General features: G+C 38.1%; 1 protein-coding gene across 1 annotated transcript in view; it reads right to left on the bottom strand.

Moving 5' to 3' along the window:
• Positions 1–1,074: 1,074 nt before the first annotated feature.
• CLGN (calmegin) overlaps positions 1,075–18,027 on the bottom strand; it is a 30,319-nt gene continuing 13,366 nt past the window's right edge. The window contains exons 6-15 of the mRNA XM_063336890.1: positions 17,360–17,441; positions 14,355–14,547; positions 12,307–12,496; positions 10,063–10,176; positions 9,291–9,447; positions 8,095–8,310; positions 5,661–5,780; positions 5,335–5,479; positions 3,139–3,248; positions 1,075–1,414 (exon numbers count right to left, since the gene is read on the bottom strand). Coding sequence (XP_063192960.1) covers positions 1,334–1,414; positions 3,139–3,248; positions 5,335–5,479; positions 5,661–5,780; positions 8,095–8,310; positions 9,291–9,447; positions 10,063–10,176; positions 12,307–12,496; positions 14,355–14,547; positions 17,360–17,441 — 1,408 coding nt within the window. The 3' untranslated portion in view covers positions 1,075–1,333. The remainder of the gene's footprint in view (positions 1,415–3,138; positions 3,249–5,334; positions 5,480–5,660; positions 5,781–8,094; positions 8,311–9,290; positions 9,448–10,062; positions 10,177–12,306; positions 12,497–14,354; positions 14,548–17,359; positions 17,442–18,027) is intronic.

Below are 18,027 nucleotides of genomic sequence, written 5' to 3'. Positions count from 1 at the left end.
TTTCCATGTAGTTCACACAAAATGAAGTCCAATATAATTACTTTTGAACACTTCAACACAAGCACTTAAAGACACTGTTTTCTTCATTAGGGTTAATTAAGCATTCATTTCAGACTTCTGTGGAATCTTTGCTGACTCCATTTGCTGTGAAAATATTTCTTTTTTAAGTGAACTAGCATCTTGTCAGGCACAAGGAAATCTGTTAAGTACCTTATGAATTAATGTACTTTTACTTGTTTTTAATGTATGACTGCATTTACCTGCATTTTATACCCTACTAGTATTATAGGCAGCTGCCAAGCAGCAAGAGGCTTCTGGTGACTGCAGTTTTATTGTTTCGTTTAATATACAGCTGAACTTTAACAAAACAAAGATTCTTTTACAATACGCAGTTTATTTAAACTATATTATGAGAATGTCCAGTTACTCACATCTGTAAAAAACTTAATCCATCAAAAATTCTTATCTATATTAATAAATTTCATGTTAAGCAAGAATTATTAAATATCTTTAGGAGGCAATGTACACTTAGCAAGTATTCTATAAACAGAGGTTATACCACTCTGGCTTGGAACATGAGAACTATAAAAGTTTGAAAAAAGTCATCTGTATATCACTTCTGCAGATTTGATATCTGCGTCCAAAAATAAAACAAGTCACATCAATTACCACTTGTTCTATGAGTATTCTATTTTAAAGTATCTCTTAAAAATAAATTACTGTAACCAATGTCTAAAGTGAACAGGTGACCACCCATGTAACAAGATCAACTAAAATAAATAATTTACAATAAAAATTGTTGCTAGCACTAAAACCATCTTACAAAACCAATTATTGCGTTTAGGTCCGCACAGAAAAAAACCCACCTTTTATCTTAGCAATGTGAACTGCTATAGATGCTACATCTTTACTATCATCCTCTTTTAGCTGAAAAGTATAAATAGCTAATTTTGTGCTAGAGCTGCAAAAATATTATAATTTACTCATGTTTTTAAAAAATATTTAGAGTAAGCTTATCTCCAACTAATACTAATTTCTAGGAATCTTCAAACCTTAGGAATCTTCACCTTAAAATCAGTTGGCAAATTTGTAATTTCACTTTTATTCTGAATTTGAAACATCAGCTAACTCCTCACAGATAGTGTTTCTCCTTAAAAGGAATCAAGGTAGTTTGGGAAGGTTAAAAGAGGTTAGAGAATTAAGAGAGGAGGTTAAAGAGCAATGAGTCCCCCTTTTTCCTGCAAATCTCAGGAACTTGCATGCTGTTAGGCCCACTGAAGCGGATACCAAAAGTTACTATTATCTAGAACTACAAATACTAGCTTGAAGTAACTCAGTCCTTTCGTACTCTTCTTTTGCGCACTGATTTCAGTGGACCATCTCCAGAACCTGTGCTTTCATCAGCTTCTTTCATCTGAAAAAGATAAAAAAGTAAAAAAAAAAAAAAAAGCCAGCATTAAAATTTTAAACCAATTTTAACTGAATTATTGAGGCTGGCATGTTACTTTACTACTCCTCCTCCTGACCCCCCCCAATCATATTATCACTAAATGCAACACTTAAGTGATAGGACGTTTTTTTTTTTCCATAATATTAATTTAACAATAAAGTGAGTAGAAGACTTTTTCCTTTTTATATTCAGAAGGAAGAGTATAGCACATATAAACTGATGTCAGAAATTTGGTTTTGCCATTTATTCACTGTTTTAAAAGCGGTGACTTTTTAATGAATTTAGCAACTTCCTTAAAGTGCATCTCATGCTAATTTCAATTTCCACTTCTTAAGCAAAAAGCATTTAAAACATTCTAAATGCCACCTTTAGAAAGCTACAAATAGAACGAACTCTTCTTAAATCAGATGTGTTCTTCTCAGTTTAAAAGCCATTAGCTTAGAGGCACATGCAAAGCCTTTCCAACACGAATGCCCTTCTCAGACAACGCATTGCTTCCTCACTTTCCTGCACTGTCTAATGGTAAGCACCTCAGTCAGAAGGAGCCAGCTCACAGAATGCGGCACAACCTGAGTGAGAACATGGTATGTATGACATCTCCCAAGTAGGTCACTAGCCAACCCATGACAGAAACTTCTACACCCTGAAAACACCCAGAGAAGAGCAAGCCATAACCTTGTTGCGATACTGTGTAGCGGCATACACACATTTGGATCTTGTTATTATTTTCACAGAAAGTCATATGTATTTAATGGAGTTCATCAGATACTATATTCCTAGTTAGATGTACAAGGAAAAATAAACTTCTTCGAGGAACAAGAGGAAGTATTGAATAAGGTGTAATTAATGAAGAATTTCAGAGCTGGAACAATGCAACCTCATGCAAGGTACAGTTTCCTAGAGAAATTTTATATGAAAAGGAGTTAACATTACATTAAACAACTCCCTTACTCTGCGAAGGGACTCATTTAGGGAGTGACAAGCACAAGATGACCAACAGAAATACTGTGGGTGGATCTAAAGTGTTTCAGACATAGCAGAGTTTCTCAATGAATGGATAATGAGTAGTTGATGAGCAAGAAAAGCACACACAAATTCCATTCTACAATGTCATTTTCTGAAAAACAATTTATAGATTATCTGGTGACCGGATTAATCTGCACAAGAAAAATGAAACTGCAGGTGCTGAATTCAAAATCAGTATGGTCATTTTGCTGAAAACCTTATTTTGTAATTAAAAAAAAAGATAACTGAAAGCTTAAGGTTCTTCTAGGTCTTACTGAAAAGCTATTCAGTTAGAAGCACATGTTCCTTCAATTAAGTAGCACCATAAAAAGAGATTGACATCTACTGCAGCATCCAAATATTCAAGACTGGCAATCATTTCATAAACTGTTAAAAGTTATACTCCTAAAAAAACATTTCATGTTTAGAGACCTGCATGATCACTTCTAAACTATATCTGTATTTTACAATAAATATCACCTTCTAGCCAAAATTACATAGGAAGAGACATGTTTCACAAACCTATACAGAGCATTTGAGGTGTCAAAGTCAAATAAAAACACATCCCCACTTCATGATTTGTTTTATAACTCAGAAGAAAAGCTCTTGTAGGTAACTGGGCTTAGAAGTGCAATGTTGGACAAGGGCAAGGAGAAAATAGAGGAAAACACCCCCAAACCTACCTCATCTTCTGAACCAGATTTATTTGACTTATCACCTTCTTCTTGACTTTCAACTGCAACTTCATTTTCTTCTTCATCATCATCAATATCTTCACCACCTTCACGATCATCTTCAAAAGAAATTAATTTTACTTTATAAACAAGACTATATTAAAAATGTACTATATCCAGACACACTAGTAAGGAAAATAAGCCAATTTCAGTCTTAGAATGAACTGCTTGTTTACAGTCACCTCTAAAACCAACTCTGTGATAGAGAGTAAAAGACTCATGAATTAGTATAAATTGAGCACTGTTGGATTTAATAACCAATTTTAACAGCTTCAGCCTAGCTTCTTTTCACAACGGCACATGTGGTCTTCAGACTTTTAAGTGACCGACTAAAATGACAACCTTACGTTGGTTTCCTTTAGGGAAGTCTTTAAATCCACGTACTGTATTAATTTTGAGACCGGAGTCCAAAATAGGACAACTCGGGTATCCCAAATCTGCTAAGTCAGAATTTAGGCAAACTACAACATTGCAGTCATCCACCATGGGCGACACCTACATGCCAAGGGAACTCCTCTTTTCAGCAGGGAATTCTTCTGGCATACTGTTTTGGTTGAGGGATAAGCAGCTCTGTGCTCACCCCCTTCTTATGCATTATTGGAATGCGGAAACTAGTCAGAAAAGCACTGTACTCCCCTCAGCTCACTCGAAGTTTGCACTACATTAGGATAAAAACATTCACAAATAGCAGTAAGCTTTCTATGAGATGTGGCATCAGTTAGATCTTTGAACTTTCAGGCACTGGAAAGGAAAAAAAAAAGAAAGAAAAAAAACCTGAAGGAAAAAAAAAGTACCTTCTTGTTTTCCAAAATTCCCTGGACAAACTATAGGCTAAGCAACACACAGGCGGTTTCTACTTTCTTACTGAGGCCATGTCACTGCACTAAAGAGCAGTGTTTGCACCAAATATTGCGAATTCTAGGCTGCTCTCTGATCAGCACATGGGTTGCCCTTCTAGGGTAACCAACTCCCTATATTTGGCATATTTTGTGAAGGCCACAGACCCAGCTGTTTTGATTTCCACTTTTAGGTATATATGTATGCCAACAACATACTCAATTATGTAAGTACTAGCATGGGAACATCTGATGCTGAATAAATTTTTAAGTCATACAGGCAGAAGCCACCACCACTCATGGAACACAGTGGAGAGACAGGCAAACCCCACAAAGTTTCAGTCAGTAATACAAAGTGATGTCAGCACTAAGGAAAAAAACCCCAAACACCCCAAAACACACACCCCATGAATGTCTGCTAGGTTTCTAACTTTCCTTGCCAGTCACTTGTCACTTTGTTCCTACCAAGGAAGGGCAAACTAAGAGGCAGAATCTTGCAGAGGTCTGAGGCTAAGGATTTTCTCGTGGAAGTCAAGATATGCACTCTAAGTTAGGAGGTTTGCTTTTTGTTCATTACTATAGACTCAGGAAAATGCTAACAGAACAAAGCCATACTTGAATAGTACTAGTAATCTTTGACACAGTAACACGAGATGATTTTATCCTGGGATGCCGAAGCATAGCTCAACCTACAGAACCATTGATTCCTGCCTTGGGGCAGCAGGACAGACCTGTGCAGGCATGCAGTGCATTGCTAGAAAGCAACACAAAGGAAGCAGCAGGCTTCAGTATTTCAAGTATACTGTATTTTCAGGCTTTAACAGGAATTATTAAAATCAGTGACCAACAGCATAGTTCAAAGTACAACCCTCCCACAGAGAAGTAAGCAGAAAGACTTATGTTAAAGACCTAAAGCTATTCCAGCCACATATTAGAGACAACAATGTGACTTTAACCACTTCAGGTACATGCATCTAAACCATTCAAATGTGTTCAATATATGGAATATTTAGAAGGGAGAAAATATGCATCACTGTCTACAAACATAAAAAGGGTGTCAGAAGCACGTTAATTTCTTGGAAGTGAAAAAACAGTGAGGAAAGCCTTACTTTCTGCTTGTATTTATCGAAGAGCTAATATCCATGGAATGCCAGGCGCTGGAGGTTGTCAAAGAAAAAAAGACTCAGAGCAAGGCAGGTTTTGCATATTCTAAGGTAACTGGTTGTAATTATTGGTAATGCAATCCATGAACTAGTCCTATTTAGGTCTTTATGTTTAATCAAACTGCAAGCTGGCTTGCTCATCTTACCATCTTCAACAGTATCTTCATTTTCTTTTTCTTCTTCTAATTCTATTTCATCATCATCTAACTCTTCTCTCTCTTGTTTTAGTTCTCCCTTCATAATTGGCTTAGATATATCAGTTTTTTTGAAGTCAATATCTTCATCTGTTTTCTACAACAAATTAAAAATCAATTTACATTTAAACTCAAATTAAGAATTAAAAACAACAGCCACTGCAAGTAAAGTAATATCAATGGCACATTAAATGTGCGTATCGTTGCACAGATATTAAGAGTTTTCAAATAAAGTATTAAGAATAAAACCAAATAAAAATATAGGAAATTTCTCTAACCTTTGCTGGCCAGCAGAACAACACACCTAGACCAACAGGCAGAGCTAAAGTCAAGATGTAAAGAACCCAGAGCCATGGGTGGTCTTCTGCAGCAGTCACCAGTTGACTAAACATACCGGGCTACATTAAAAAAAAAAAAAAAAAAAAAAAAAAAAAAAGAGAGATATTTTGCATTTACATACCTCTCAACACATCATTAGGTTTATAAACTATACTGTATATATACATTAAGCTTTATGTTGCCCAAAGAAACCCCTTCTTTACTTTTGCTTTTTAATGACTGAAACAATATTGGATTTCAATACAAATAAAGTAGCAACTTGATAGATTGCAAATAAATAGCAAGGACTAAGTAAGAAGGAACAAGCCTGTTATTCCAAACATACTAGACTGGCCACTAAAAGCGTAAAGTTGTAAAGTGACATTTGGAGTCTTGGCAACCTCACATTTTACACCCTTCTGTCAAGATTAGGCTGGTCTGTATACTAAACAAAAGACACATTTTTTCCTATCAACCCCTCTCCCTTCCCAGAAAGGGAAGGGAGAGAGAATAAGGGAGAGACTTATGGGTTGAAAAGAACTAACTAAACCAGCTTTAATGAAGTATTAACAATAAAAAGACAGTAATATTAATAAGAAGATAATGAAATACGTACAAATATATACAAAACCAATATCGAGCTCCCAGGATGACAATCACACCACTGGCCAGCACAGTGACTGGGCTCAGCAGCAGATGGGAACTGGAGTCAGAAACACAGGGATTGGGACCAAAGGCAGACAGACAGAGGCCTCCTCGGATGCCGGCCACTGAAGAGAGAGGCTGACCCCTTTGATCCCTCAGCTTTTATACTGAGCAGGAGGCAGATGGGATGGAATACCCTGTTGGCCAAGTTTGGGTCACCTGCCCTGTCTGCTCCTCCCCACAGGTGCAAGCCCTCTACACTCTTCTACTTCTGACCCTCCAACTTGGTACACAGCAAAGTGAGCTGACCTTGGCTGTTCGAGCAAGAAGCATAAGCAAGAGCCTCTCTGCATGCCATTCCTTGGCATTAACTATAAGCATCAGACATTATCACTGCCAGAAGCAGACAGTGTCTGAAAAACATATAATTAATTTCAGAGAGTACAGTCAGTCAGAAGAGACTTAACAGAAAAGTAAAATGACTGAAAAAAAAGTTGGTTTTGTTCTACCCCAAACCAGGACACCTTCCCAGCTACTGTATTTTTCCTCCGTGCCGCGCTAGCTCAGCTGAAAGCTTCTCAGAGCTCATCAAGAACCTCAGAGCAGCAGCCAGCCTTCTGAAGAGCAATGTCTTGCCCCATCTGTACTACCATCTTCTCTCCTTTGACAGACAATTATTCAGGGAGTAAGCTGTCCTCCCAGCCCGATTCTGACTTAAACAGTAGAAGTAGGTAGGCAAGTGCCTGGTCCAGTCAGACCTCTGGAAACAGCACATCAGCAACTAAAGTAGTAAGTCTGAGAGGCAGAGTGGAGTGAGGGGTCTCAAGGGAGTATTTTTTGCTATTGTGTGTACAGTTATAGATGTAGATCCAGACATAAAACTAAACATTTCAGAAGAGGGCAAGGTTTTAGAAGGAGGTAGCTTTCCTAATTGTATGGGCAGATACGCTGTTGCTACTTGCTCATCCTATGACAAACAGCAGCTGTCAGGAATGGGCCACATTTGCCACCAACCCATCGTTTCTTTCCCCACAATTGCAGCCCTGCGCTTGCCACTCAAAAGAAAGTACAGGACTTTTAGAAAGAAACTGTAGTCAGTAAAGGCAGCCACTAGAGGGGCTCATGACCTCGTATGTCAGGACAAGTTCATCGCACAGGACAGGAAAGAGAACGAGAAAAAAACATGGCAGCTGGGCAAATGCAGTATACAGACAAAATGTAGATGCACACAGAGAAACAGAAGAACAGATGCAGCTCCATAAACATACGCGTGCTATTTTAAGAGCTGCATAATATACATCTAAGCAGCCAAAGGCTGAAAATTATTAAACAGAAAACACACAGGACTACTTATCCATTCTTCATGGGAGGGAAACATCTAAAGAACATATATAATGAGTTAGACACAAGTGAAAAGAAAATAAAGTAAGGGAGGTCTTTGAGTGTAAATAACAGCTTCCATGTGCTGACAGGTACTGAATTTCTAGTATTACTGTGAACAGCAGAAGATTCATTAACTACAGTGAAGCCAATTTCTTGCTAGGTGTTTAAGTAAAATGTTGTGCCCTTTTAATTTCAAGAGGATCTTGATCTGGAAAGGTAAAAAGCCAAAACTACAATAAAGAAACCTATCATAGTTATTCAACAAGATTATTAATTGCAGACAAATTAATATTCTGACAGAAAATGCTTCCAACAGCACATCATCTTCACTACTTGTGGCTATCAAGAACACAGTAAAGTTTGTACCTCATTAGCACTTGCTACTAATTTCTTCAAGCCCCAGCCATCTGCTGCCCATCGATCTGCTACTTCTTTTTCTGAACATATAATGAAGTTATCAAAGTAGATATCGGACGTCATAGACCAGAGTTCTAAACCAATAGCACTGACAGTGGTCATCTCAAATGGGTGAAGATCTTCAAAATAGTCTGGGTTCGGTATTTTCCGAGGGCTCCAGATTCCCTTTTAATGAACAAAAATGTAATCACGTTATCTACACCTTACTAAAAAAAAAAAACCAACAACTGTGAAACAAATTTTAAAATAATTAGAACTTCCCAAATATTTTAAATGCATTATTTAAAAAGACAAGCAGTAGAGTTTAACCTGCATAAAAACGGAATTGGAAATAGCCTACAGAGTTTTGGCAGATGGGTCTCGGTTTTCTGGCTTAGGGCAGACCTCTTAAAATTTTTCTTTTTGTTCATACAGGGTTACAGTAACAACTGACTGTACAAAGCATCTCCGGTCTTCCTGATACTGGTGATTCCAAGCACAGTCTCTGTAAACTTCCTAGAGTAAGTCTAGGAAACAAATTTCCTAATGCTGCAGGAAAATAAGACATTGGTATTAGTTCTTACTCTATTCTCTCCTTATGTAATATATATTTCTGGCTCTTGTTCATCAATATAGCATACACATTTTTGTGAGGGCACTGGTCAATATTTTGTGGCCAGTGATGGAATCTTCTGAGATAAACATCTATTGCCTGGTGGCCTAAGACTGCAGGGGAACTACATCCTGTGATCCACACAGTCCCTTCCAGTGCGTGTGTGTGTATATATATAGGTATAAAAAAATTTGTTCATTTAGAAAACCCACACTTAAACCCCCAACAAAAAGAGAAATATTTCATTAAATGATAACATAATTCAGAATACAATTCTACAGACCATATTAAATAAGTAATACCAGTGTAAATCGTTGCAAAAAGCAACTTTCAACAGAGAAATCTTTTTAATACAGGAGGCCTATTTTCCAGTATAAAGAAAAAAAAAAAGCAAATTAAATACAAAAAAAGCTCAAAATGTTTAGTGTGGGTACTCAGACTCATTCTAAAATATAAATATACTTGAAAAAACCCTAGATAAATCTATTACTTGGATTTGCCTGCTCTGTTGAAGTCTGTACCTTTTAACAATGACCTACAATATTGCTATTACCTGATAGTTAGGATTATCTATCATAGGTGCTTTCCATTTTCCTTTATATTTTGGGTTATTCTTCATGGGACGCACCCAGTGTCCACAGCCAGGTGCAGTCTCACACTTTGGATTAGGGATCTGAGGGGCTTCCCACTCCCCATCCATTTCTTCATCCCTACAGAAAAAAATATTATTAAAATTACAAACAACTGATTTGAGACCGGACTGGTCTGAACGCTAGCTGTCAGTCTGAAGTTAGGGTCCACACACATTTTGCTGTAACAACCTCAGAATTTTGACCCACTCACAAAACTTTAGCCAACAGTATAAACACTTTTTTTTTTTTTTTCAAGGAATGCTACATTTTACTTTTTTTAAAGGCCACACGTTCATAACTACCACAGCAACTGTATTCCTGCATCTGCAGACAGCTTGAAACACTCCTCCATAAGATGCTTAGAGATCGCTTTGAGACTGTTATATGATGATTTCAAATTATCAACTTGAATTGTTCCACGGTTTAACACCGTAGCAAATTCATTTTCAAAGGGGTCTTTCATATTTTTTTTATACCTTCAGAAAACAAAAGGCAATTGACATGTTCATGTTTTTCTAAAAGCAACCCCTAACCCAACAAGTATTTGGCCATACCTTACACATTCCAACTTACTACCTCAAAAGGCAATGAGATTTGGATTGACTTCTGATCCACAACTCATAATTTGCCACGGAGAATAGGCAAGTTTATCTACAAGACATGTTCACAATCTGCACTTGATCAAGTTCTTACCAGTCCTTTGGTTTTTTTGCATTAGGGTCTGGAACATACTGTGGTTCATCATCAAGCCATCCCTCAGGCTTAACAGCATCAGGATCTTCTATTTTGGAAGGCTCATCTTCATCCCTTCAATTAGAGACTTATGTTAGAAAAATACATCAGCCTGACATTGAACCAATGTTCTGTTCAGAGGCAAGAAAGGGATGTAACTGGCAAGAAAGGGATGATTTTCAAAGGTACAACACAATTAGACACACCGATCATGAGAATCGGACATCCAATTATCTGTTTATAAATATCTGAATTATATATTCCAGAAGTCATGGCAGTCTGGTGAAGTCCCCACTCACTGGAAAAGGGGAATCATCATCCCCATTTTCAAAAAGGGAAAGAAGGAGGAACCAGGGAACTATAGGCCAGTCAGTCTCACCGCCGTGCCCGGTAAGATTATGGAGCAGATCCTCCTGGAGGCACTGCTGAGGCAGAAGAATAACGAAGAGGTGACTGGGTACAATCAACACAGCTTCACCAAGAGCAAGTTGGGCCTGACAAACCTGGTGGCCTTCTATGAGAAGGTCACAACATCAATAGACAAGGGGAGAGCAACTGACGTCATTCACCTGGACCTGAGCAAAGCCTTTGACACTGTCCCGCACGACATCCTGGTCTCCAAGCTGACAAAATATGGGTTTGATGGATGGACAATTCAGTGGATAAAGAACTGGCTTGACAGCCGCACCCAAAGAGTGGCTGTCAATGAGTCCATGTCCAAGTGGAGGCCAGTGACAAGTGGAGTCCCTCAAGGATCAGTACTGGGACCGCTCTTGTTTAACACCTTCGTCAGCGACATGGACAGTGGCATAGAGTGCAGCCTCAGCAAGTTTGCTGACGACACCAAGTTGTGTGGGGCGGCTGACACGCTGGAGGGAAGGGATACCATCCAGAGGGACCTTGACAGGCTGGAGAGGTGGGCCCATGCCAACCTCATGAAGCTCAACAAGACCAAGTGCAAGGTCCTCCATCTGGGTCGGGGCAATCCCAAGCACCGACATAGGCTGGGCAGTGACTGGCTTGAGAGCAGCCCTGAAGAAAAGGACCTGGGGGTGCTGGTGGACGGGAGGCTCAACATGAGCCGTCAGTGTGCACTAGCAGCCCAGAAAGCCAATCGTATCCTGGGCTGCATCAGGAGAAGTGTGGCCAGCAGATCGAGGGAGGTGATTCTCCCCCTCTACTCCACCCTCATGAGACCCCACCTGGAGTACTGCGTCCAGTTCTGGAGCCCCTACTACAAGAAAGATATCAACGTGCTGGAACGTGTCCAGAGAAGGGCCACGAGGATGACCAGAGGGCTGGAGCACCTCTCCTATGAGGACAGACTGAGAGAGTTGGGGTTGTTCAGTCTGGAGAAAAGAAGGCTCCAGGGAGACCTTACAGCGGCCTACCAGTATCTTAAGGGGGCCTACAAGAAAGCTGGGGAGGGACTTTTTAGGAGGTCAGGTAATGGTAGGACCAGAGGGAATGGATTAAAACTAGAGATGGGTTGATTCAGACTGGACGTTAGGAAGAAGTTCTTCACCATGAGGGTGGTGAGACACTGGAACAGGTTGCCCAGAGAGGCTGTGGATGCCCCATCCCTGGAGGTGTTCAAGGCCAGGCTGGAAGGGGCTTTGAGCAACCCGGTCTAGTGGGAGGTGTCCCTGCCCATGGCCGGGGGGTTGGAACTAGATGATCTTTAAGGTCCCTTCCAACCCTAACAATTCTATGATTCTATGATATTTACATTGTTTCAAAGTACTACTTAGCCCAGAAATTGCTGCCATCAACTGGCAGGTGTCAGTCAGGTCTTCCCATTAAGTTTTTCCTTCCTCTTCTAGAATTGCAGTATGAACAGCAGTTCACACAGAAGGAAGTAGAAATCATTGAATATAAATTAACACGATATGGTGGGGAAAAAAAAAACCAAACCAAACACAAAACCTTTTTCCTCATCTTTCAGGTACAGTAATGTTAGTTATTAATTGCAACCATGAAGGGTAAAAAAAAAAAAAATATAATCAAAAAGTACTATTATTTCTTTCCTTAGAAGATGACCAGATCCTTGTACCCACCTCAATTATGTTTACAAACTTTAGCACTTTTAGTAGTGAAACATATCCCAATTGTCATTACCAAAAAACCAAAATAAAACCAGTTAAATCTTTCAAATTAATAACCTGCACGTAAAAGGCATCGTACAGATAAAAATGTTCTCCTTACCAGTCATCTGGTTTAACAGCATTTGGATCAGATATTTTTGGTCTCTCATCCCAATCTTCAGGCTTCTTCTCACTAGGATCCTCTATTTCTTTGGGAGGGTTTACTGGAGGAACCATATCCTCAAGAAGACTTCCTCTACTGACAACCGATTGGTCAATTAACATTTCAAATGTATCATCTGGTTTTAGCACTAAATTGAAGAAATTTGTATTAAAGAAATACGGAAAACATTAATGTTACAAATATCTTTAAACCAAAATCTATATAATAATCACAGACTTAGACAAATAACAGCAAACAGGATCCTCACTAGCAGAGCAGGAGACAGACTCCCCACCCAGGTACTGGATCTGGACACAAAACTTTAAAGTTGCTACTGTGGAGATATATGACCAGTATTGGGCCCCCCAAAATGAAACCTCTAGCAAATTCAAGTGCTGAATCACATCCAAGCACAACGTAAGAGATTTTTTCATAAACTTAGCACTTGGTCAAAATTCTGCTTTATTTATTTATTCTAAAACACAGGCAATAAAAGACAAACCTCTGCCCCAAAAGGCATCTCTGCTACCAAACTACAGTTTCACATCTGAAAGCACAGAAACACAAGAACTGTGTCAGTAACACAGCTGAAGGATCATCAAAGCAATATTTTCTCTGATTGAAACCTGACAGCCATTTCCCTCAAATGCCAGACTGAGAACACAGGAAATTATCTTCAAACGTTTAAGTATTTTAGCAAGTGTGAGTAATTGAGAAGCCAGGGGCAAAGAACTGAGCACTGTCAGACTTGGTAACAGACATTGTATCCAGATCCATTTGTAATAACCAATAAGCACATTTATAAGTGCTTAACAAGTATATTCAAATGTCCACTCAACACAAAGACTATTAATTCAATATAAATACTATTCCACTTTTATAAAAATAAGTGATGAAAACCAGAGTAACAGTCTTACACTGACAGTTTGATAATATCTAATGAAGCCCTTGCAGCCTAAGTCTTCAACAGTATTAAAATATCCATAACTGCAAAATTTAAATCCCCCATATCACTTTAAATGCAATACAAAGAACTGATTTTTAAACTTATGTTATCAGTCACATAATACATTAGAATCACACAGCTGTACGGAGTCTATTTGAACAGTTACAAACAGAATAAATGCAATCTGAGCTTAAGTATCTTTAATCATAATTTCTAATGAACAGCTCAAACACAGAAACACATACATTCCTTTACCACAAGAATAGTTTTTTGTTTCACTTACGCCAATTATCTAAAAGTGCAAGTTTGCTATGGCACACTACTGTAATTTATTTTAAAGAACAGTTAAGTTTGCCCATGGCACAGCAGTTGCATGTGCCTTCCATTATTATTCAATGGAAGTTCAAAAGCGCAGTCAACTTTGCTGGATTTGCAGTATGCCACAGATTACCCGGTTCTTCTCTCATTATTTATTCTTCACCAGGAATTAGAAAAAGGGGGGAAAAAGAACACAGACATTAAACTTTCATCTCTGCTATACCGTTCACTGGTACGTAAAGAGATGTCACATGAATGAAAACCAGCCCATATTCATTCATCTTCAGAGGATGCGGTAACACATCTGTTCATGCTGCACGTGCAGGGGTTACTGAGAACTCTTCACATGTGGAGGAGAGTTGTGTGCGGCACGCTGCAGATTTAACTGAATTCCTGTGAACTCTGATGCCTTCCTAGAATACTGGACAGTTGTGGGTTTTTTTTAGTACCTTCCTTAACAAGTATTTTTATCATGGTAAGTACTGAAAGTATTAATCAATTCCTCATGTTAAAGGCTGGCCAGGGCTGATACGTTTTTTTTTCAGTAATTTATTATTAAACAGCAACATTTCAAAGCCACTTTTATGTCCTGCAATTAAGCTCAGTCATTAGATCATTTAAGAGCTGGCCTTAAATCATTTAAGCCCGAATCATTAAGCAACCACCTCTCAGAATTAATGGACTATTACAAACATAAAAGCAGACTCCTTTCCAATTTAAACTTATAAAAATTTAACAATACCAAGAGTATATAGATGCGTCTTCTTGTCCAAATAGAATTTTTTTAGGTCTACATCAGGACGTTTTGCATGCTTTTCATCATATTCTCCAGTTTTAGGATTCTTATGTCTGAAGATAAAGTGCAGTTTGTAATCTTCTCCACATTTATCTGGTCCAAACATAATAGTATAAGGTGTTTTGTCAAAAAAGTATTCCTGTAGAAGCAAGAAAGCTGAGCATGTGTTATGCTGTACATTTCACAAAGTCATTTTGGGTACTTCTTTTCTGGGTGCTGTGGCATACAGCATAGTTACCTTTTTCTAAAAAGCAACTGAAAACTGCTAGGGTAAGTGACGAAAGGAACTGAACAGTGCTCTTGAGTTGCTGAGTGCTCTCTGTTCTCAGGGAATGGCCTAACCATAGAGATCACATAAGCCTCTTCAAGGGAAGATGAATATATTTGTTTAGACCTTACCTTTATGTTAAGTGGAAAAGCCTGTCACAAATCAAAACACCCAAATACCTATAACCTTCTACAAACGTTACACTAAAAGATGGAAGGGAACTAATTACTGTTCTTCACATCAATTTCATTTTTCAATAAAGATAAAAAAACCCCAGGATATTATTACCCTGTATTTCATCAGCCTTCTTGCTCCATATTAAATAACAAACAACCCTGAAAATACCAAATATTGTTACTCTTCTTCAGAGTATGTTGCAGTAAACTCTTGAGATATGTCAGTATCTTTCAACTATTTATACGATTTTTGTATTTGGAATATCCAGTAACATGCTGCCTTGTATTCATAAGCAAGTGCTTGAAGGAAGAAGTCCATTTGATTCCTAGAAGTTTTCTTCATGAAATATATATTCTGACATAAATGTATTGTTTGAAATGAGTCTGTATTTTTAAATATTTTGAATGCAAAGTAGAACATCTTCACTTTATGCACTACACAAGCACGTGTATTTTAAGTCTGGTCCCTTTTACAACATTCAACAGTCTTAGGAAAATGTCACTGCTAAGAATTAACGATAATTAACTGACTATTCTAATAGCAATAAGTATATATACAGCATTGAGACATGTCCAATTTTAAAGTTAAAAAACAAGACAGAGAGAACATTGACTCTTTTAAGTCACCTCATCACACACAGTGAAACTCCAAAAACAGTACAGAATGAGTTGTGAGCCAGGCCATAACCAGGCAGATTTTGCATTTGCCATCTTCTGCTTTACCTTCTAATAAGGTAACAAATACTGGAGAATTACAGTTTCACGTGTAATTGAGCTGAGTATCTTGGTCTCAAGCCTTCTTTTAAAATGTGAAAACTTTTCAGTTTTACTATCATTTACACATTTTTCCATTATGAAAGATGCCATGCCTCTACTTCCTTTCCTGCGGTCTGTACTTTTACTACTTATCTATTGGTACTCAGGTTACTTGAGCATAGAACACACGCTGGCATATAAACTTTAGGAAAAAAAGAAGAGCATTAGAAGTTGCACTAAAACTTTTATTAATACAGCTTAAAAATGCTTACAAGCAACTTATGTGTGTTGCCTCTTTCAGAGGTACGTATTATCCTTGTATCTCATTAAGAGTCCCACTGTTAAGTGACTCTTCCTGACCACTGGTTTGCAGGTCAGGTCAAGCAATGGCTTGAGCCTGTCCTGAGCAATCTCCTCTTCATTTTGCACATACAGCGGGCACCACACTTCACCTCTGTTCTCCTCAGTACTTGAAAGTCGAGGTTATGGCCTCATGGGCCACAGAGGCAGCAGTAATCACAGACCTCTCAGGGATAAAAGCACAGATGAAAAATCTTACACAGAGAGGAAATGATGAATTCTGCCCACACTCTTATTAAAGTTTTTTTCCAGACTGTTCCCTACTGTTTTTTCCCTGAGCTTGCCTTTCTAGCTTACCAAGTCTTGGTGAACAAATAGTATAGCCTAATGCATCTCAAACCCAACAAATTCTATAGCCTATACAGGTTGTAACTGTGATTGTCTTGCAAACTTGTCACTATACTACTGAATGTGGGCTCAACAACACCAATTCGCCACAAAGCTGTAGCGGTTAGAGCAGTCAGCCTTTAAGTGGCCACAGCAACCTACGTCAGAATTTTAAGTACACTTATCCCTTCACAACATTTGAATTGCACAAGATCCTAGGCCACAATTCACTGCCAGTTGTTAACATAGAGGAAAAAAAAGTTGCTAAAATAACCTCCCTCAGAGGCTAGACAGCTTATATCTACACCCCAGCGTACTGGCAGAAATACTAAAAGTGGCAACAACCAGTTCATGTGCCAGAACAGGATTTTAAGCAAGAAATACCTGATTGCATTGGCATAGTAATAAAGAGTTTTGCAGACGAGCTTACATCAACATATTGAGAAACAATCTACAAAATGGTCCAATATACTAAGGCACTTTTTTTTCCCACACCTGATCATTCAGACCTTTTCCTGGGAACAGAGATTCTCCAACACTTTCAGTTTTTAAATCCAAGTCACAGCCCTTTCTAAGACGCCATGTAGTAAGAAAACCCAACCGTGTTCCACAAGTTAGACATTGAGATTCTATGGCTTCTATTATTGCGGAACGTCAGACTAAACAGATACAAGAGTCCTTTGTCCTGGATATAGGACATCACTCGTGCAGAGCTAAGAGGAGTATATTTATCACAACAAACTGGTCATTCTAACCTTCTGAAATTCCTATTTGGAGATTTCTTGTGTCAATACAGATCTTAGTAGTTTACTTTAAGTTTTGGACTACCTATAAGTTTTATTAAAATAAATGGAAATTATAAGAAGAATAACTCCAAAGGTTTTGTGTATATATAATCAACTATATGCATATTATTCTCTTGCCCAATCTTCTGTTTAAACATTTAGGAATATTTTAAGAATTTAGGATGCATTAGGAATTAATTGCTTATTGACATTTCACATGAACAATTATGCGTTCCTCAAATGAACAACCAATAGCAATAGTTAAGTAAGAGGACATACCAGATTTAAGTCATCACTACTAGAGAGAAGTTTAATATATGCACCACCACAGTCAATGCCTTCTTGAAAATTCACTTCATATCTGGACAACGAACAAGTTAAAAAAAAACATTCCAAGTATCAGACAAATACAAATTAAGTTTTATCTGCAGTTCTAATTATGACTACATTACGGCTGTGTATTAGTCACTACTGTCAAAACACTTGTACATGAACAAAAAGGTTTTGATTTCCACACAAGCTAATATAGCAGTGATGTCAGTCAAAAAACTCCATGGTAGCAATTGCTACAGTTGGTATCGCCAGTAAGAAAAGTTTCAAGGTGGTATCGACCAACGTGCAAACATCAAAGTGAAGCACAACTGGCCAAGAATTCTAAAAAGTTTGTGCTGTCTCTGAAACTGCCCATATGACAGGCTGAATTCAGCCAGAGGATTTATCTGGATATGTCTGTTAAGTACAACAAAGCAAATCTGAATATCAGAGAAAAGTAGCCAAATTGCCACAGTGCACCTCATCACTAATGTTGCTATAGTACATTCAAGATTCAAGTTGGTTTTACGAAGCTATACAGAAGTATTCTGTAAGTGGAAAAACACTGTACTCAAACTACATACGATTTAGCTCTTTTAGAGTAAGACTGAAAATTAATTAGCTTTTTCAGCAAT

The sequence above is a fragment of the Chroicocephalus ridibundus genome, chromosome 5 (genome assembly GCF_963924245.1).
Source record: "Chroicocephalus ridibundus chromosome 5, bChrRid1.1, whole genome shotgun sequence".
NCBI classification, from domain to species: Eukaryota; Metazoa; Chordata; class Aves; order Charadriiformes; family Laridae; genus Chroicocephalus; species Chroicocephalus ridibundus.
Note: the sequence above shows the minus strand (reverse complement) of the source record. Positions and strands in the feature narration are given on the sequence as shown.